This window comes from Zalophus californianus, chromosome 3, assembly GCF_009762305.2.
Source record: "Zalophus californianus isolate mZalCal1 chromosome 3, mZalCal1.pri.v2, whole genome shotgun sequence".
NCBI classification, from domain to species: Eukaryota; Metazoa; Chordata; class Mammalia; order Carnivora; family Otariidae; genus Zalophus; species Zalophus californianus.
In genome coordinates, this window is record NC_045597.1 from 79285897 (window position 1) to 79308551 (window position 22655).

At 35.1% G+C, this 22655-nt stretch overlaps 1 protein-coding gene across 4 annotated transcripts in view; it reads left to right on the forward strand.

Moving 5' to 3' along the window:
* Nucleotides 1-22655, forward strand: part of XPO4 (exportin 4) — a 117290-nt gene that overhangs the window by 31585 nt on the left and 63050 nt on the right. For 2 of the 4 annotated variants that reach the window (XM_027590102.1, XM_027590100.1), the window contains 4 exons: nt 3314-3455; nt 7526-7664; nt 18521-18637; nt 19372-19525. In XM_027590102.1, coding sequence (XP_027445903.1) covers nt 3314-3455; nt 7526-7664; nt 18521-18637; nt 19372-19525 — 552 coding nt within the window. Of the gene's footprint in view, nt 1-3048; nt 3204-3313; nt 3456-7525; nt 7665-18520; nt 18638-19371; nt 19526-22655 lie in introns of all 4 variants that reach the window. The other 2 variants (XM_027590101.2, XM_027590103.1) reach the window with 2 other exon arrangements.

Consider the following 22655-nt stretch of genomic DNA (forward strand, 5'->3'; position numbering starts at 1 on the left):
TCCTTACTCAGTTGCCACCAGCACAGAAGGGTTAATTCCTCTAAGAAGACTTCTCATACAAGTGGCAGTCAATCGCAATTCAGAATTTTCACATTCTTATTTAGGGATAATATGTCATTTTTATACAATGTCTGGGTGATATATTCTAATAAAGGGGAGACTTTCTCTTTGATGCTTCCCTTTTCTGGCCTCTTAAAATTCTTCCTTCCCACTTCTGACTTAAGTTTTATGTTTCTTGTTTTTCCTCATTTCTTTCTCTTCTTACGCTTTTATTTTTATTCTAGGTTTACTCTTCCACTCTTCTCTGTGTGTGTGTGCACGCGCATGTGCGTGTGCATGTTGCATGCCTATGCATTTTGTCTGAAGAGTATTTTTAGACTTCTTCGTTTCAGAAGTCTTTGGCACTTAAGAATTTGCTAGTTTGCTCTGGTCGAATGTGTGTTCACAAATCCTGTGAGTTCTGTTCTTATTGAAGAAATACCCCCAACTAGTGAGAGATTGGTTCAACGCTTCCAGAACTAACTTTGTAGCATTTTTCTATCCTTCTCTCAGGGAGAAATGGATTTCTTTAATTTCTTATCTCAAGTGGTTGGAACAAAACAGAATGAAACCTGAGACTTACTCTTGATTGGTGTGCCTATGTATCATTAAGCAGACTCTGGAGCTTCTATTGCCTATGCTTTGGACAAAAGTCTTTAAGGCCAGAGAGGTAATTGTATGTAGTAGCTGAACATCTGGGACTTGACTACTATAGTTTTAGTTTTCTTTTGAAAATATTTTTTCAGTGTAGTGCTCTGCCTCTCATTATTTACTTCACTTTAACTTTTGTCTTCATGGTTCTGTGTAGTTTCAGATGGCTGACATGATAGAAATGAATTTTATTTACATAATTATTATTAAAGAAAGTTACTGTGGTGGGAAATGAAAGCTTCCTGCTAAAGTGGCCTAAAATAATTTATTATCTAGACAGTGTCCTGATCAGTGGAGAATCATCCTAAAAGTGTCAGAAATTCTAGATAAATGTGATTTCCTCATGAAAACCTTGCAATTTCAAGCATCTTTAGAGCAGAGAGCAAGAATAAGGCTTGTTTGTCCATCTGAAGTCCTAATCTTCTGCTCGTATCTCCTAGAGAACCACATAGCTTCTTTTGCACATTTATATTACGTATAAGTACAGTTTATGAAGGCTAATCGTAAGTTTTATGAGAAGGCATAATTCATTAGGTTAGGAAAATTCCTCCTTTTAAATTTGGAATTTGGCTTTCCTTTTTTCAGATCCTCCATTCTTAGAGACAGCTTCATATGGGAGTAGTAATTTGGATATGCCTATTTAATACCAAGCAGAGGTATCTAAGAGTTATCTTGGAAACTTTCGAATGTCATTCACCTTCTGCAGTTATTTCCTCCCGCATCCCTTGCAGAAAGAGAGGAGGAGGCAGGAAAAATGGGTTGGATATAAGCACAGTTAGAAATAAGCATGTTTCATTGCTTATGAAAACAAGAAGGTGCTTGTTTGGTCTTATCTTCTTTGGCATATGCCTTTAGGGGTGGGTTAGTATTGCTCAAGGAACATTTACCAGCCACGTGACCTTGAATTTCTTCTCTTAATCTCTTGGTTCATCAACACTTTCTTTAGCTGTAAAATGCAGAAAATGAATTAGATGATCTTTGGAGTTGTATTTCCAAAATTCTGTGAGTCCCTACGATTTTGCTTCTTTGTTAAAACTGATAGTTAAGGATTTCAGGTTTCTTGTCCTTAAAGTTTTTACTATTGCAATAGAAAATGAAATTAGACCATTAATCATCATTTACTTTCAAGAAGAGGTTTATAAGAGATTGCTTGAATTACCTTTATGAAGCAGTACCATAGTTCTCCTTAAGTGATCTAAATAGATATAGCTAGTTTCTGTTTCGAATCCTCTTAGAATAAAACCTTTTTTGGTTTTTTTTTTTTCTCCTGGAACTTTAAACACATCTTTTATAGTAGGTTTACATTTTTGGAAGCTGTTGCTTTATTTATTGATAATATTTTAAAAGTTTCTAAATTTTTGTGAGTTCTGATTATCATCTCAATTAGAATTCATATTAAGATAGCATGGAATAATCAAACTTAAAAAGAAAAAGAGTCTGAATTGGTTCCTCTTATTAGTTTTTGTATGTTCAAAACTCATATGTAGTAGTCTAAATTGATAGGAATTTATGTAGGGTATACCCTTTCCCATGCATTTTTATAGCTTATTGTGTCAAGATCACTTAGAAGATGTTTAAATGACCTAAGCTTGAGTAGGAGAGAAAATGATGTGCCTGACTATATCTTCATGCTCTTCTGATAAATTCTTGAAGGTGTCATTCTATGCCTAGAGTTAATTTCTCATGGCTTTCAGATACTCATGTCTAGTGATCTTGGCAAATAACCTGCAGTCTAATCATAGACTTTTCATGGATTTCACATGATGGTTATTTTTTAGAACTTCAGAAAATTTCTACTTTTTCTTGGCTTCATTTTGACTGTTTCTCCCTTTTGATAATGCTGTTTGGAAACCGATTGTAGTGGTATTGGTGAACGAAAGAAAAAATAGAAAATTAAAATACTTCTTACGTATGTTAATTTTCTATTTTTTCTTTCCCTCCTGATTTAGTTTTTAGTTCAGAAACTATAACTTGCTAGTTAAGGCTGGGTTTTTCTAAGTGTAGCTTTGGAATTTTACTCAGTTTGATCAATATTGCAATCAGAAAATTCACAAGAACTTCTCACCTTGTGTAAATATGACTCAATTTTTTTTTTTAACATTTTGAGAAAAGTAACCTGAACGTGATTGTGTTTATTTCTGAACTTGCTATTGGAGATGGGCCATCCTGCTGAAAGCTTAATCACTTAACAAATATTTTAACAGCATGGCTCATCACAAATAGTAATGTTCAAAGACTAATTTAAGATATTTTGCAGATACAAAGCTCTATTTTGCACAGGGTGAGAATCTCTTAGGAAATTTTCTGATTGCTTTATATTTTTATTTTTATTTTTTTTAAAGCTGTGTTATTTTTTAGTTCTTCATGCTTTGGAAGTAACAGTTGAAGAGAGGTGAGGAAAGTTTGTGAAAATTGTGATCGGTGATTAGCTGCCACCTGCCTGGGGTGTCTTCTGAGAGGAACTAACCTCTTTGTGGTGCTAGAGCAAGGTCACTGGATTAAAAAAAGAACAGGTAACCATCTTATTCCTTGTCTGAAAAGTTCTGTTTTTAAATTAATAAATGCAAAATGTTCAAAGGAAGATCAACTGCTGTTTAAAGAAAGTTTCTAATTTTCTCCTCAGAAACAAGTAAAGTGGACTATGTCCTCTTTCAAGCTGCCACAGCCATAATGGAAGCAGTTGTCCGAGAGTGGATTCTCTTGGAAAAAGGTAGCATCGAGTCACTGCGAACATTCCTTTTAACATATGTCTTACAAAGGCCTAAGTAAGTATGTGGTGGAGGTACTGCTAAAATGCTTTTGCCGGGCTTCTCTCTCTCTCTCTCTCTCTTTTTTTTCTTTTTCTTTTTCTTTTTTTTAATGATAGATGTTTATGGTTAAGCTCTGCTTGGGGCTCATATTTTAAAATTTGCACACATGGTTGTGGGTTGTTTTTGGTCCTTAATGAAATACTACTTTTTATTTAAGCTTACAATACTAGGTTTTGTTTCTTTGAAAAGATGCTGCTGGGTGTTAGGTTTTTTTGGTGTTGGTTTAGTTCCAAAGATTTTGGTTATAAATAAAAGTTGATCTTAGACTCAAGTGAAAATCCTTTGTACTTACTTATTCTTGTGGTACTTGGTAAGTATTATAAGATATAGGTGAGTATCCTAGGACAGGTGAAGAGGGAAATCTAAGTACCATTAACAAACCAAGTGTTACATATATATGTACACATAAATGCACATTAATAAGTTAGTAGAAGAGAAAGCACCAAATTTTAAGTTTCATTTGGGAAAACAGATCAGTTTTAAGAAATGGAGTACAAGTAAGTTTTCTTTTTGTGCTATACACATTCTATTGTTTGAACATTTTATAAGATTTGTACATTCATTGCTTATATGATTAAGTCCACCAAACACCAAGTCTTCTTTTAAGAAGAGGCAATGCACACTGTATGTATGCCATTTGCGCAGTTGGACAATTGAATACTTTTTGTATAGTGATTCATTTCCAAATTCGGTCAAGAAAATGTTATGTAATCAGAAATGCTGGTAATTAGGAATGTCTAATAGTGGCATTAAACATGCATAAAGCTTTAAAAATAATTTAGAACATACCTTTGTTCCTACTGATTGTTCACTAGCAGTCTCTGAGTTCCTAATATTTAATAATAATTTCTGGCACGAATTTAACACAGTTAATTGCTAGTTGCTTTACGTATGGAAGAATGCATGAGAGAAAAAAGGCAAGATTTACTTAGCCTATAAACATTACAGGTGTAATGGGTAACGTTTTCTATAAATGAATGGATATAGATGTATGTAAAGAGAGGGTTTGGCTTGTTTTTCCCAGTTTTAATAGAATAAGGAAAAGTTGACTGGGTTTCAAACCTTTCTCTTCTCCTTCACACTGGTTTTCTTTCTTTAAATTTTAATTTGTTTGATGAGGCTTTTTGGGTGTGATATGATACTGGCTTGCCCTGGAGCTGCTCATTGATCCTCCACCCTCCCCACATGGGAACCACTGAACTCCGGAGAGTTTGGTAAACTTAAATGTGTGGTAGATTTTGATTGCGCATGTGATCTCTTGTATTATCCAAAAATCTCATTCTTTTTTTAAGATTTTATTTATTTATTTGAGAGAGAGAGCGCAAGTACAGTGGGAGAGGGAGAAGCAGACTCCCTGCTGAGCAGAGAGCCCAACACAGGGCCCGAACCCAGGACCCTGAGATCATGACCTGAGCTGAAGGCAGACACTCAACTGACTGAGCTACCCAGGCGACCCGGAAATAATCTCATTGTTAAATAATTTTCATTAGTTCAGAAGCTATTTTGGAGCTGATTGTAGTTCACATACATATTTTCTCCCAAACTCTTTAAAAACAAAACTCTCAGCAAAGTTGAAAGAAGAGTACGGTGAACACACACATACTCTTCCTAGTAGGGGTTCAGTTAACATTTTGTCACATTTGATTTCTCTTATATATGTGCATTTACCCCCCAAACCACCTGAAAGTATGCCGAAGAAATCGTGATACTTCATCCTTAAATACTTGAGCATCTCTCCTGAGAGCATAATCTCAATACTCTTGATATAGTTGGCTTATCTGTATTAATCTAATGTAATTCTGATTCTTTATTTTCATTTCCTCGGTTGTCTGAATAATGTTATTGATATCCTTTCCTCCTTTATGTTACTTGTTTGATCCAGGATTTAACCACAGATTATATGTTGTATTTAGTTGTCATGTCTCTTTAGTCTCTTTTAATCTGGAATAATTCTGCCCTTTTTTTTGTTTTTCATGACACAGCCATTTCTATCTTGTAGAATTTCCTACAGTATGGACTTAAGTGAAAACCGTTGGTATACTGCATAGGTAGAATACCATGAATACTATGTTCATCGTGTTGTATACTTCTCATTTGGTGCACAGAGTTTTTTCTGTTTTTTTCCTCCTAATTGAGATAACATTTATACAGAGTAAAATGGAAGGTGCACTTGACAGTATAGCAGAGTGGTTGAGAAAGGGACTGTGATTTCCACTTCTGCCACTCTTTGTGCACGGGCAGATTACCCTCTTTGTGCATTAGTTTTTTTAATTGTTGTTATTATTAATTAACTATTAGAGTTAATATTATTTTACTCAAAAGATAGTTATGAGGATTAATGTATTAATTTTTGTGAAGGTGGTTTATAGGAAGCCTTGCATACCATAAGCATCAACAAATGTTAGCCATTATTTATTTTCCTAGTAAGTTATAATTCTTGCCAGTGGACTTCCTTAAAACTAGCTTTGTGGGGGCACCTGGGTGGCTCAGTTAGTTGAGCATCTGACTCTTGGTTTTGGCTGAGCTCATAATCTCAGGGTCGTGGGATCAAGCCCTGCATCGGGTCCCTGCTGAGTGGGGAGTCTGCTTGGAGATTCTTTCCCTCTGTCCGTCCCCCCAGCCATGCACACACACATAAACCCTCTCTCTCAAATAAATAAATCTTTAAAAATAAATAAAACGAGCTTTATGTACATTTCCTAGGAGTAGTCCATGTATTTGAAATTATTGTGTTCCCCCAAAAGTATAAAAATTCACTTTGGTCAACTCATATTCTTCAGCATAATAGGATCTCTGCATTTATTTGTTTAATGAATACTTCAAGTCTGTATTTTGAAGGAATACTTTTCACTTCAGTCTTGACATAGGGAGACATGTTTGTATAAATGTCTAGTAAATGCCCATTATGTGTTGGGGGAGCCCTCCTTAGTAATGGCCCATCACGTTCAGGGACCTGTTCAGGGAATGTCTCTGGAGAAAGTGGCATCACAATCTTGGCAGAGGACATAGACATTTAAAGGCCTGGAAGTGCATGTACATTGTGCCAGGAACTGAAAGAAACTCAGTGTTTCTGCAGTTTTGAGTGTGTGTGGGTTGGGGGGAGATTAGAGAGGGCAGCAGGTATACCTGACCATGAAGGGCCTTGGAAGTGGGTGACTGTATCATTTATGTTCAAATAGGGACACTTTCCAGGGTTAAGGAAAACACTATTAGTAAGTAATGATGTAAGACAACAGGTAAATTGGGAGTGTCCAAAGAAAGCTGGGCTGGGTCCCACTGCTTGTAAGCCATGTTAAGGAATTTGTAGTTTATCCCAAGGGCACATGGTTGTCATATCCTGTGGCATTCTAGAGTCTGGATTATAAAGCTCAGAGTTATGTTTTCTGAACCCTGTCTTTAAGAAAAGATTGTGAAAAGACAGTTAAATCTCTATTTCCTTATGGTCTAATAGACTTTGTAGAATGCCTCCACTTGGGATCGGTGCTTCTGCCATCACACTGAGGAGCACAGTTTAGGTAGAAAATTTTAAAAAGTTTTAAAAAAATTTGTAGCATGTTGCCTTTTCACATTAAAGGAAATGAATTTAAGATTATACTACTGGTTGGAGATGGATATTAGATCAGAATTTCTTTTGATAGAATCATAAGCTGGCTCTTAGTGAACTGACTTGCATCTATTGAACACTGCCTGAAGCAGCTAACACTTATCGAGCACTTAGTATGCACTGGGCACAGTTTTAAGAACATTTAATCCTAGTAACAACTCTGTTACTGTTACCCCCTTTTAACAGATGAGAAAGCTTGAGGCTCTGAAACTGTCTTGCTCAGGGTCACATAGCCAGTAACATAATGGAATGTAGATTCAAATCTGGATCTTACGGCTTTGGACACTGTGCATAACCAGTAGGCTATACTACCCTCATATGCAAGCAGTTTTATTAGTAGCTTCAGACATAGTGAGAAATTTGGAGTAATTTTATATTAGATTCATGTAAAGGTTTTCACAATGATTTTTATGTTTTACAGCCTCCAAAAGTATGTTCGGGAACAGATTCTGTTAGCAGTAGCAGTAATTGTAAAACGAGGATCCTTAGATAAATCAATTGACTGCAAAAGCATTTTTCATGAAGTCAGCCAGTTGATAAGTAGTGGCAATCCCACTGTGGTAAGTACGCTATCTGTATGTATAAATATTTAAAATTTTTATTTTGTATGACACAAATAACAACAGTAATGATGTCTACATTAAAGAACAAGTGCACAGTCTGAGAAGCAATTTTCATTTGTTCATGTTTTCTTTTAGTCCTTTTTTGTTTACATACTATTGATATTGTGTACTTTGCTTTTTCATTTGACTCTGTTTTTCCTTGTTGGCATTGTTGATAATCATCATTTTAATGGTATAAAATATAAGCCAATACACTGTAATATTCTTAAACATTTCTACTGAGCGTTTTTCCTCATTTAATAAACTGTTGACAACTTCTAGTGATAATAGAAGTGTTTGAATAAAATATAAAATGATATGTAATGTAACAAAAATTATTGCTGTACTAATGGGTCAAGGTATACTTTGACCACCAGGTGTTAACTGAACAAATTTGAGAACCCTTGTTCTTGACCGAATTACTCTGGGGAACCTGTTTTTTTCCCCTTTCAGTCTCCTGTCTACCTTTTGAGAACTAGTCATGCCTAGAGAGTGACTGACTGGTGGTAGCCTCCTGTCAGAGGCAGGAGGAGTTGGAGTTGGTGTTAGTGATCAGCTGTGATCTGTGGTTAGAACTTTTGAGTGTTATCAGCTGAAGGATGTTGTGGAATTGGGATTGGTAATACCTGGCTCTTCTGATTTTCAGGTATTAAATCTTTAAATATTTTGGGTAGTTTTTTCATTTTACTGATTTCTTTAATCATTTGGAAGATATCTATGTGAGGCTATACACCTTACAACTTCTTACGAATTACTTTACATCTTCAGTGGCCCCTCGGTGAGTGGTATGATTTTAATAATGTATTTGATTGTTTGAGGTTAGGGTGTAGGTACATTTTTGGAGTACTCTAACATTGTCCCTTACTTTCCATAGTATCTTGGATCTCCCGCCCCTCATACCTCTTACCATAAGCAGATGTGCACTCTCTTCTTTGCTCTAACTATTTGTCCACCACTCTGGCTTGGATCCCCAGTCTGATGTACCAGGGTCTCAACTGAAGGACTGCGTAAGCAAGTTGTCAGGACTTTGGAACTTCCTCTACATACCCAAAGTATATTTTGTTTTTCCTTTGGAATGCATCAGTGGTCATATATCTATTCTTTTTCCTTATCAACTTTATTGAGGAATAATTTACTTGTGTTACCATATCCATTTAAAATGTACACTTCTGGGGTGCCTGGGTGGCTCAGTCGTTAAGCGTCTGCCTTCGGCTCAGGTCATGACCTCAGGGTCCTGGGATTGAGACCCGCATCGGGCTCCCTGCTCAGCGGGAAGCCTGCTTCTCCCTCTCCCACTCCCCCTGCTTGTGTTCCCTCTCTTGCTGTGTCTCTCTCTGTCAAATAAATAAATCTTGAAAAATAAATAAAATGTACGTTTCTTTGGTTGTGACAGTTGTGTATGAACGACCATCACAGAACAGTTACAGAACAGTTTTTGATTGTGTAGATATTATGTTCTTTGCCATTTTTGCAGCAGATTTCTTCAAGAGTACTGCTCTCCAGTAGAACTTTCTGTGTTGATGCAGATGTTCTGGATCTCTACTCCAATATGTAGCCACTACACCAGACACATGTGGCTTTTGAGCATGTGAAATGTGGCTGGTGTGACTGAGGAACTGAATTTTTATTTTTTATTAATTGAAATTCAAATAGTTGTACATAGCTTGTGACAACCATATTGGACAGTGTAGTTCTAGAGACTTTGATAATCCAAAGATCTGATTTTATGTTTTTTTCACTTAATCTTAGTATTGAGAAGTTTTAATTGCTTACATAAAACTGACAACTTCAAATATGTTCATGTTTGAATCATTGCATTTTATGAGTCATTTTGGCTTTTTTTTATGTAGTGAGAAGCTCTCTTAAAAATAGTCATCAAGATTCCATTTAAAATTTTTAGATAAAAATAATTGGGAAGCTACTTTTTACTTAGATTAATCTTTATACTTTCAGAATTTCTGTTGGTAGACATGGTCTCCATTTCTGATAATGAGCTTTGCTCTTGTGGTGCTGATGCCTCAGGGTTGCCTACATTAGTTGTGTAAGGGTAATCTTGTTATTTGCATGGATTTTTGTTAGCATTTGTTGCCTAACTAATGGCCATGTGTGCAGTCCAGTGGTGGCTGTCATTGATGGCTAATGGAAAAACAAGTAGAGACTATAACTGGCCAGAAGTGGTAGGGAAGGGGTACGTGCACCCTGATGTTTTTTAGCAGCATTATTGACAATAGCCAAACTATGGAAAGAGCCCAAGTGTCCATCAACTGACGAATGGATTAAGAAGATGGGGGGGTGTATGTATATATATATTTATATATATTTTATATATATGTACACACACACAAAATGGTGTATTACTCAGCCATCAAAAAGAATGAAATCTTTTCATTTGCAGTGATGTAGATGGAGCTGGAGTGTATTATGCTAAGCAAAATAAGTCAGAGAAAGATTTCAGTCGTGGAATTTAGGAAACAAAACATACGAACATATGGCAAGGTGGGAAAGAAGAGAAGGAAGCAAACCATAAGAGACTCTTAATGATAGAGAACAAATAGGGTTAATGGAAGGAGGTGGGTGATGGATGATGGTATTAAGGAGGGCACTTGTTATGATGAGCACTGGGTGTTCTTTATAAGTGATGAGTCACTGAATTCTACTCCTGAAACCAGTATTATTACACTATATGTTAACTAACTAGAATTTAAATAAAAATTTGGAAGGAAAAAAAAAGTAGGGAAAAGGTTTAGAACTAAAGCTGCTGCTTAGAAATGTCATCCTAGACCCTACTGCTCTGAATCAAGTTACCCTTCATATTTTAGATTCTACTTGAGGACATATTGTTTTATTTGCTAATCTGCAGTAAAGGAGTCCAGCTCACTGTGATTGACCAGGATTTAAACTTTAGGAAATTAAGTGGTACTTCTGGGATCTGTATGTTTATGACTAATGCTTTTTTCCTTTGTTGATTTGGTGATCATGTCAGTTGGGATTTCAGTGTTAAGGTAGTGACCTGTCCTTATCCCCCACGAGTAGCTTCTTGGCTCCGGATACTGAAGGCACAGGAATTGTGTTCTTCTCTTTCCCCTTGGGTAATTTGACCCACCACAAAAAGTAGTCCCAATGCAACCTGACATTTGAATCTTTTTGAGCCACTGAAATAACTGATGTTCTAAGAATGATTGGAACCGATGTAACTGTTGAGAGAAGATTTTGCTCTATTCACAGTGCGTACACTCTGAAAATAGTGGATAAATTTAATATCCTCATGAAATATTCTAAAACAGAAAGGTTGGTTTTTTTTTTAGTTGAATTTCTACTAACAAGATTAAGAACTTTTATAGTAATATGGAGTCAGTAGTGGGAGGTAGAATTTAATTTCAAGATTACTGGATGAATTTACTTCGGTGACCACACTGAAACATTAAACTAGAAAAGTACTCCTACACTTACACGGCGTTAAATGCCCACCATGCCACTGTGTGGCCATCCCTATTTGTCCTTGCCTGGCAGCTTGAAACTAGCTCATTTGGCAGGTCTAAAAAAATGAGGTTACAGACCAGTACAACATTTTAATATATTTTCTTCTCTATTTTGTTCTGAGACTAAGAATTTGTGGGAATGCTGTAAGAATTTACTTGATTTTCTTAATATCAGAGACATGAATATTAGTGGGAGGGAGGGTAAAATAGAATGTTAAAATCAGAACACTGAAGCTTTCTTCAGAAGAGTAATATTAAGAGCTATTTAAAAAGAAGAGATAACTGACTGTTGGTTTTCTATAGAAGAAAGAGTTGATCTCATGAATTATTTAGTTTACTAACTTTCCCATCATTCCTCTGCTAGAATAATGTTCCCATCAACCTTCACCGGCCAGAAACTGTATGTAGTCTGGCTTTCCCACTTCCCTTTTATGTTTTTTGGTGGTCCATCCCTTATACTAGTCTAAAGTACATGTTCAAATAAGTTTTGGGGCAGTATAGTGTAATAGAGCACTGATTTTGATTTTGGATTCACATTTAGGCTTAAATCGCAGCTCTGCCATTTACTACCTTCCTAACTTGTACAAATTATTTACCATCTCTAGGCCCTGATTTACTAATACTGTTTGTAAAATAACTGTGATATTTTCCATTTCTGGGGCTCCCCAGACAAGGAAAGACGATGTTAAGTGAATTAGTAAACATTGAACAAATGTGTTTTGTCTTCCTAGTGGTCCAACACCCTTTGCTTAATAGAACTTTGGGACATACATTCTAATACATCATCTCTTTTAATGCAAATAATATTTTAAGTATTGAAATTAGAAGAAAGTATTTATGCTTTTATTCATGAGTGGAAACTAATTGTGTATTTAAAAGAATACGGGTAACCAATGTAATAACTTTCCTTTAAATGCTTTTAAGAAGTTTCTTATACTGTTAATTTTTTCAGATAGTTTTATGGAAAAATAATTATCATAAAGCATTTCCTAAGGAGATTATATTTCTTAAATACAGTCCATTTTCCAGGTATCATGGTATATTCTCAGAGTAAATGTGTTGGTACAATGATTAAATAATACGTTGTTTCATGCATGTCTTTGTGGACAGGCTGTTTTCTTTCTGTGGTTGTAAAGGTTGCTGTGGTTACTTCATCTCGGTTTGTAATAGTATCAGACTCACTCTACTAATTTGAAAGCAATAGACCTGGAGACTTTACTTCTTAAGGAAATTAGCTAAATTTTTTATTTTAAATTAACATTTAAGCTAAATCTATTTAATGTTTATTTCCTTTGAAAGTAGTAGGCATATGTTAAATCACTTTTAAAGCTGTTTAATTTAGCATTTAAGCCTCCTGTCTTCCTTTTTGCCATGCTAGAGAGAAGTGGGTGAGAAATTCACTTGTCTACAGCAGTGCTGCCCCTGGATGTGATAGCCAACCTAATCTCTCTTATCACAAGTCTCATTGATGTTTGCTTAGAAGAACAGCTGGAAGTCTGCTTTATGTATAGCAACCTTTCATAAAGTTTATTCTTGGTAATAAATCTCCTGGGGTAAGAGCCAGGCTATTATAAGAGACAATCCTCTCTCTGAACAAGAGTATTTTATTTTGTCAGCTGGAGTTAGTGTTTGAATATCTTGTGCTTATGACAGTAAGCGGGTGAGTAAGGCAAACTATCTCTGAAGGGTATTTTTTCACTGTCAAAATTAATGGCTTTCACTAGAAATGAGAATGCTGCTATAGGATTGTGATGTGAAGACAACAGTTACTTAAGTTGTTAGTGAAGTGAGCCTGTGAATTTTTAGTACTTCAGTGTAAGAAAACATTAAAACTCATTTATAACCTTGAGACCTCATTGAATTTCTTCTGTTTGTTTTATGTATTTAAATTTTCTTTTTGAAATTTATCAACTACTAAAAAATAGTGAACACATCGTGTATTCATTTTTCACTTGCCTTTTGTTAATATGGTGTTAGGCATAGAAGTAAACGTTGATTCATTAATCCAGCTAAGATTCACTGAGCATCTACTATATTGCTTTAATGATGCTTTAGTTGTAGGTTTCTTTTTTTAATGTTATCTTGTGATTTTAATTTGATGGGATGTAGATAATAAGAAGTGGAACCAAAAAAGCCAAAATAGATATTTTTTATGATAATGATAAAAATACTGTTGTTTTACTTTCTCAAATCATAAACTGCTGTGTATACATAATCCTTTTACATGCATTATCTAAGTGGAACCTTTGGACAGTCATATGAATTAGGGCAGAGGGTGTTCACCCCTTTTATAGATGAGAAAACTGAGGCCAAGATAGATGAAGCGATTTGCTCAAGTTACTTGAAGTGGTAAATCTTAGACTGTTAAAACCCAGATTTTCTAACTCCTTTGTCAAAACAGTAAGATCCTCGTACTAGACTCTTTAAAGAATCCTGTAGAGTATTTTAATTTAGAATTTATTTTGGACATAGTTTTTAAAAAATTTTATTATTTGATTTCTAACTTGTTGAAAACAAAAATGATCAATTTAGAACTATTTGTTAGTGCTAGTCAAATTGCTAGCAGCAATGAGTGATAGACACCAACAAAGGATGGTGGAGAAAAACTGGAGCAAACAAATCAAAAAGCATTGGGTCTGGTGTCACTTTGGCAAAGGATGTAAAGCCTCATACGTTTTAGTAGATTCCAAGTATTCTCTTTATTACATCATAAAATAATTCCCTTGGAATAATTCATTTGGAAAAATTTATGTGAAGGAAGTTGCATTAAAAATGTTTGCTGGCTGGGGCCCCTGGGTGGCTCAGTTGTTAAGCGTCTGCCTTCGGCTCAGGTCATGATCCCAGGGTCCTGGGATCGAGCCCCGCATCGGGCTCCCTGCTCGGCGGGAAGCCTGCTTCTCCTTCTCCCACTCCCCCTGCTTGTGTTCCCTCTCTCGCTGTGTCTCTCTCTGTCAAATAAATAAATAAAATCTTTAAAAAAAAATTAAAATAGGGCGCCTGGGTGGCTCATTTGGTTAAGCGACTGCCTTCGGCTCAGGTCATGATCCTGGAGTCCTGGGATGGAGTCCTGCATCAGGCTCCCTGCTCGGCAGGGAGTCTGCTTCTCCCTCTGACCTTCCCCCCTCTCATGTGCTCTCTCTCTCTCATTCTTACTCTCAAAAAAAAAAATCTTTAAAAAAAATAAAAAATAAAAAGATGTTTGCTGGCCGCATTTGGAAAATTAACAGATATTAACTTAATTCTCTATGATTTTGGATAAATGAGGCATTGCTATGTTAACCTCTTACGCTTCTAAGATTTGTACTAACGGTATTTTATACTGGTCTAATCACTGCTAACTTTATTAGACTTACTAGTCTTACAGTGTACTAATCAGTTAACTTTGATCTGATTTCATTGAAATTCACCACTTTAAATTATTTACAACAGCTTTTGTTTCTGACCCTCTTAAGTATCAGAGTCCCTGTCTCTGGTACAGAAGTAATATCTAGCCCTGACTGTGACAAAGGGCAGAGAGGCAGCACTTGAAGGTACTGATCATTATAGAGGGAGTTAAGAGGTAATATACTTGGGATGACCATTGAGACCTGAAAGTCTGAAACAAGCAGACAGGAACCTTCTACAGGGGTAAGAAAAACAAAACTTGTGATCTCTCAGAGGCAGATCTGATGCTTTTTTCTGCTCCCTTTCCTCTTTCTTTGTCCTGAGAAGGAGTTGTCCTCTTTTTCCCATAAGATTTCACTTTTGGCTTGCTTCCCTAGTTATCTTCATTACAGTGCACTACACCTGCTATGAAGGTAACTTGATTTTAATGAGATTTAATTGATAACCAAATACTGAAAATGAGTAAACATATTAGGAAATAAGTCCTGGATGCAATGTGATATGTGATCTGTGAATAGGGAGAAATACTGTGTTGAATATGTGTAGAAGTGCTTTGCTCTCTTGCTCTACAATCAGTGCTTAATTATTCATCATTCTTGAGGAATTTGTATTAATTTGGCATCTTTGAACCCTAGTGGTATGGTATATTGAATGTTTATAATGTTAATCTCAAATCCTTACAGGGCTTTCAAATTAAGGAGCAATTAAACTGATATCTTTTAATGATGAGACTATCTTACTGAATTGTAGTTCTTTGAAAGCTGGTAGTTTTAGGTAGGTTAACATAAGAATATTAGGTTTCTGATAATACTTGTAACCATGCTGTATAATATATATATTTTTAAAGATTTTATTTATTTATTTGAGAGAAAGAATGAGAGAGAGAGAGCACATGAGAGGGGGGAGGGTCAGAGGGAGAAGCAGACTCCCTGCCGAGCAGGGAGCCTGATGCAGGACTCGATCCTGAGACTCCAGGATCATGACCTGAGCCGAAGGCAGTCGCCTCACCAACTGAGCCACCCATGCGCCCTGTATAATATATTTTTATGTATTTCTTAGGTCTTTTAGCAGTAATTTGAAAAGAACTTACTTTAAAAAATTCGTCTTTTTATTTCATAAGTATAAAGTGGAAAAAAGAATATAAAATACAGGTGATAGTGATATATAAATGATGTATACCTATGTATTAAAATTAGAAAACTGTGAACAGATGTTAAGAGTAATAACCTCTGTATGGTAGGATTGTGGGCAGTTTTCTTTGTGCTTTTCTGTACTTTCTAGTTTTTCTAAGGTTAAGATACATTATTTTTATAGGACAAAGGTATGAACAAAATATTCTTATATTTGGACAACTGAGTCTATGATAAGACTGTTTTGTTCTTAATTATCACGTGTTAGGAAGGTACTTTCCTTTATGGGTGAATTTTACTTAAATGTGAAAGTTTGCTGTTTTGGAGAGGTAATCTTCATTGCTGCTCACCAAACCATCCCATCCCCGAGGGCTCCTTGTTTGTCTGATGAGGTTTGTAGTTAAAGGAGACTTTTATTTTTAAAAGTTCTTTTTGGGGAGCCTGGGTGGCTTGGTTAAGTGTCTGACTCTTGATGTCAGTTCAGGTTTTGGTCTCAGGGTCGTGAGTTCAGGCTCCCCATTGGCCTCCACGCTGGGCCTGGCGCCTACTTAAAAAAAAAAAATGATAGAAATCCTTCCTTTTTCTAAGCAGCATTAACCTCAGAAAGTCATTTTTCATTGTTCTTTCCCTTCTCCTTCACTCATTTTTTCATATCTTGACTTCAAACACATGCATGTACTCTTTTTTTTTTTTTTACATGCATGTACTCTTAGGAAATGTTTATTTCATATAAAAATAAAGCTTCATTGTGAGTACAGGTTGTTTCATTAATTAGAGTTGTTATTGAAAATTTGAATGTGGTCATAGTTTTAAAATAGGCCATTTTGTGGTGAATAGAGGTTGACATTGGTAGTTTGTGGGAATTCGTAAATTATTTGTGTAAATTTTTATAGTTAATTATTTGTAAGAATGATAAATTTGTGTTTAATGAGAGCTTCTGGGTTCATAATGTTCTATTCACTGAAGTCTTATTTAGAAAGGATGAGAGAAAAACCAAGGTTAAAAGACATAAAATATGGGATGCTATAAAATGTTTCCAGAATCAGAGGATCTTGTAATACATTATGTTAGATCTCTGTGTGCTGACTTTTTGCTTTGAATTTTATTAATTTGGATTTAATGCCTACTTTCTCCACTAAAGCCTAGGTATATTTAAAAACTACATTCATAGTTGGTCCCAGTGTTATTTAAATGTATCTGTGAAGTTTCAATTGTTGGCACTTTAATCGTTAATCACCATTTCAAAAGAAAGCTATTTTTTAAAATACAATTTTCTTAACTAAAAAGATGAAGGGATTATACTAGTGAGTTTCTAAGATTCTGTTAATGTGTAAAATGAATTGACTATACAACAGACTTTTCTCTATAAGAGGCTCTTTAGTGCTTGGTTTCTCAGACCAGGTTTCTTCCTCCATGTGCCTGGGGCCATGCAAAGGTAGTTAAACTTGTACAATTCTCTTGTTGATTTGGGGACATTTTTGTATTAAAAGAAATGTATATTTTAAAGTAAAGTTACAAAGAGTGAGTGTGTGTGTGAGTGTGTGTGTGAGTTTCTTTGTTTATGTGTGTGTGTTTAAACTAAACCAGGAATATTAAGAGTACTTTTACTATTGTTGAAGGCAGCTTGGTCTATACCCCCAGATTCCTGAAGGAATTTGCGTGTATTCTCTATTGTTAGGGCTTCCTGGTGTGGCAAAGTCTAAGAAAATGCTTGAATGTATGGGCTGGTATGTCATCCATAAATATTAATTATACAGCCATGCTTATTTTAATTGAGATTAAGAGGCAAATATGAATTTAATTCTCTTTTTACAGTTTTCAGAGGAAAGATTCAGACATATGCAATAATAGACATACAGTATATTGGTCATCCATGTAACCATCATTCAGCTTCAGCAAATATCAACTCATGCCATTCTTTAGGAATTTAATTTTATGTATATTTGCTCAGATTTGCCAAGATAAGCATCTGTAAGGTCAAGGTACTGACATCAGAAGCATTTCTGAACAAAGATGTTGCAGTTGGTGGGTGGGTATGACTGTTCAGCTGTTGTATAAGCTTGCATAAATAGTATCATCTTGACTTTAATCTTTCGGTTGTTCAGAGGTAGTGTGCATATTTCTGTTTAACCCCTGGAAACTTGCCAAAATAATTTGTATCCTCTCCATCCTTGGCACCTTGACTCTAAATAGTCTATAAGTAATAGCAGTAAGTTGATGTTAGGAGCCTGTTGGATAGAACCATTAAGAAGGAAATCTTCATTTTCAATTTAAAAAACTTTTGAGAATTACCCCGTTAATGTTTTGGATGCTGTATAATCTGTTTCACTTTTCATCTGCTTTCGAAATACACTTTATAAACATGAGAACATAGAGTCAGTCAGACAGACCTGAGTTCAGCTCTCAGCTGGCCTGAATTACTTACCCTCTCCAAATCTCACTTGTTCAAATGTAAAATGGGGATATGGATTGTTGTGTGAAGTAAATGAAATAATACATTCAACATTGGTTATCTTGAAATGTTGTTTGCACTCTATGATTGAATAGATGCATGTCCTGAGTTCAAGTCAGTTGGATTTGTATAGCTGAAATTGAGGAAGTACTATTTGTAATTAGTAGGCTACTTAGAAAGGAGAGCTAATCTTTACTTTGTCGTATCTAGTTTTCTGACTGGTAGGTATAAGATCTAAAGGTATAACGGAAGATCTAAAGATATAATCGAAGATCTAAAGATAGAAAATGTTCTTTGAACAAATACTGTACTGAAACAAAGCATTGGAAAAAACATGCCTTACAGTTGTTTCTTATCAAATAATTACAGCAAACCCTGGCCTGTTCTATTCTAACTGCACTATTGAGTGAATTCTCAAGTTCAAGTAAAACTAGCAACATTGGACTCAGTATGGAATTCCATGGTAACTGCAAAAGAGTTTTTCAGGTATTGGTTTTTTTATGTTTTATTAGATTGTTTACTTTTTACACAATCTGTTCCTAATAGAGTGAGAACATTTATTTTATCTAGCTGAATGTGACCTGTACTTGAAGATTTGTGTTGTGATTTCATAGCATTTAGTAAAGGATAAAAGATAGGATAAAGATTTGGTGAACATAGCTGACAGTTTTAGCCTTCTTGTTTAATTCTAGTCTTTAAACAAAAAGGAAATACCACTCCAAAGATCCTTAGATTATTTATTTTGTTCTTATTGCGTTTAGATGTAACTAATTCAATTGGTGGGACTTTGCTGGCCTTAAAATAGGCCTGGCAGAATGCCAACGAGGGCCATGTATTTAAAATGTTATTGCAGATGGTGTGGGCTCTTTGTCTCATATGTATTGTTTGGCTCTGAAGTAAAGTTATGTGAAGGCATTGGCTTAAATCCGAGGACTCTGCACTAAAGCAACTGACTCCTCCAGCTCTGTAGTAGTTGTCAAAGACTCAACTTCTTTACGGAGTAGCATTTATATTACAGTAGATGCATTCAAACTGGTGTCACTTGAAAGCATACTTGTGATATAAATTATGAGCAGGCCTAAAAATGGAAAATGTTCTTAAAGAGGTAGTGTTTTTCCATTGAATATTTTAAGGTTTTTGTTTCATTTTATGGTTCTTAAATGGGAATACATTTTGAATAAGCTTTTGATTGAAAAATACGTGTGATTTATTTATTACAGGAAGAAGACCTTCGTCAAATCTTCATGTTAACAGTTGAAGTTCTTCAGGAGTTCAGCAGGCGGGAAAACCTCAATGCTCAGATGTCTTCGGTATTTCAGCGTTACCTTGCACTCGCCAATCAAGTCTTGAGCTGGAACTTTCTTCCTCCAAATTATATCCTTTAACAACTGAAGAGTTTATTTGTGGTAATTTTCATAGATGACTTAATTATGGCTAAAAGTACTTCATCTCTGCAGGTTTGTGAAGCATGTTGTTGAAAGAAAATAAGTTTTTTTAGAAATGGAATTTAATGTTTTTTTCATTTTATAATACACAATGTAGTGGACTACTTACAGGATTTAAAATTTCATTTACAACCTTGTAGAAGAGAGTCAAATAAACGGAAGCATTTAGTGGATAAGGTGGCTATTGCTAACTAAGGAATAGCAGTGTTCCTTAGGAAGGAAAAGGAAGAAGGTGGGAAGTGAATTCAAGAAACTGAATCATTTCCTCCATGTGACATGTGATTACATTGGATTTTTTGGCTGACTTTCCTTAAGACTAATTTGGCATTCTCTAATTTGATCTTTATGGATGCAGATACTGTTCAAGTGTAGATAGTAAGGTAGTAGTATGTTTATTCTTTGAAGACCTTTTTTAATATAAAAATATAAAACTTTTATTTCTAGCTAATTAGCTTATACAAAATAAGTTTAAGTGGGTTACATTGTAGGTACATATGTCTGTTTTTTATAAATCAGTTATTAAAGTTGAAAAATTTATATTTTTTAGTTTAAGGTTTATGATTTGCTTTCTAGAACATTTGTTGCCTATTGATAGATTGAAAGCAGTACTATCTAGTGTCTCTTCATCTTTATCATAGTTGAATCAGACAAATCTAGGTTCAATTCTTAGCTGATGTTAGGCAGATTACTTAACATCACTGAGTCTCAGTTTTTCCAAATATAAAATGGGGATATGGATTGTTGAGTGAATTAAATGTAGCAGTACATTTAAAACACTCAGGAGTTAGCTACTATTTATTGAACTTTTAATAGTTTACTTGAATAAAGAAGCTCATCAGCTGTCTGTGTTATGCTTTTTTCTTGATCTAATATATAGGAAATTTAATTTCACTTGTTGTACATGTCTTTAATCAGTCTTTTCTTGGGGGCCTGGGTCTGGGGGCTTAGGGAGTCTATTTAGGAGAAAAAGACAGATGACAAGCATATAGGAAATACATATTCAGCCATACCAGAGATTTAAGATGAGACTCATCTTTGCTTCAACAGAGCCAAGGTTTGCTACGTTCACATACTAGAAATTACCTACTGTTTTTGGCTGGTAAAATTGTGGGATTTTAAAGGGGCTGAGTGGGGTTAGGTACAATATTTTCTTCCATTTTCAAGTTAATACACTCATGTAGTAGAAAACTGTGAAAAGCTGTACAGGGTATTGAGTCTCTGACTCAGTTGAGTTCTCCAGTTTTCTTTCCCCAAGGCAGTCATGGTGAGCTCCTGCTCTGTGGGGCAGAGCTTACAAAAGGGATGTTAATCACTTTCTGCTTTTATCCTTGCTCTCTGATCATCTTTCTACTCGTTACTAATTTTATGTCTTCAGTATATTCTCTTTGGTTGTTAAAAGGCACATATTTTCTTAGGTTTGTTTTTTAAAAAATTTCCCCTTTGAGTGTTGCAATATAATTTTTGCTCCAGTTTTTGTTAGTAAAAAGAAAGATGTTGAAAAACTTTGAGACAGATTTAAAAAGTAGCAGGCCATATGGAGTTATCAAAACATTAATTACATATGTAGGGAAAATCAACAAAAGTTACACTGCATATATTGGAGCCAATTTTAAAGTCTCTGTTTTAGGGGGAAATGTAGTTGGCTGAAGAGTGACTGTTTTGTAAAGGGAAACAGTGCTGTGGGAGTTTGGAAACAAAGTTTGTCTAAAGATACACACACATAAAATATTTTCGCAAAGTATTTAGATAAAGCTTTGGAAAACCTGTCATTTGCAGGCTACAGTGTTCCCAAAGGAAATAATTCCTTGTTTAAAGAAAAGTAGATCTTGATCTTGACCTTCAGATATTCTACTTCATGACTTACAGATGAATTCATATCTAACCATAGATGTTTGCGTAGTAGCCATTTGTTCGCCCCCTGAACTCCAGTGAAGTACTCCTTCCTTTAAGTGGATTAGCTTTAAATGTAGGAGAAAGAGCATGGCAATGGAATTAAACTAAGCTACACTGTTAGTGCTAATTAAGGGAGTCAATTTCAAGGAACCCGATTCTGATATAATTTCTAGTTTTGGCAATTCTTTGGTGATCTATTTAATTATTGGGAAGGGAATTGGATAATTATTTAGCTTTGTACCTTGAAGAGAGCCTACAGATCAAATTTAACTTAGTTAATATAAAGTGGTTGGCTTTTTAAAAAATGATTTATCTTTTAAGTTAGAAGAATAGCTAGTAGACCTTGTAGAATGTGTGTTTTGTATCAAATATATTGGATCATTTAGAATGGTATCATGTTAAATGAGGCTGTGTTAAATTGCCGGTATTAATCCCTAGTCATAATTTTTTGTAATGTGCTCTCTATTTTGCATCTTTTTATTTTGATGTAATTTTAAACATACAGAGATACTACAAGAGTAATTCAAAGAATTGGGCGGATGTCCTAATACCAAGATTCACCAGTTGAAAACATTTTGTCCTTTCTTTTTCCTTTTCTTTTTCTTTCTTTCTGTCTCTACATACACATAATTTTCTGTTGTAAGGATATACCAGATTTCTAGTTATTCATGGATCAATTGATTCGTTATAAGTTCATGTTTGGACTTAACATTTTCATTTCTCTGGGATATACCTAGGAGTAGAATTGCTGGATCATGTGGAAACTCTGTGTTTAATCTTTTGAGGAGTTGCCAACCTGTTTTCTAAAGTAGCTGTACCATTTTACATTCCCACCAACATTATATGAGGTTTCCAATTTCTCCACATCCTGGCCAACACTTGTTATTTGTCTGTTTATAGCCATTGTATTTCATTTGAAGTGGTATCTCATTGTGATTTTGATTTGCATTACCTTGGTGGTTAATGTATTAAACATCTTTTTATGTGGTTGTGGGCCATTTATGTATCTTCTTTGGAAAAATGCCTGTTGAGATCCATTGTCTATTTTTTAATGGTTTGTCTGTTTAAAATTGAGTTGTAATAGTTCTATATATGTTCTGGATACAGGTCCCTTAACAGATACATGATTTTCAAATATTTCCTCCATTTCCCTGAGTCATATTTTA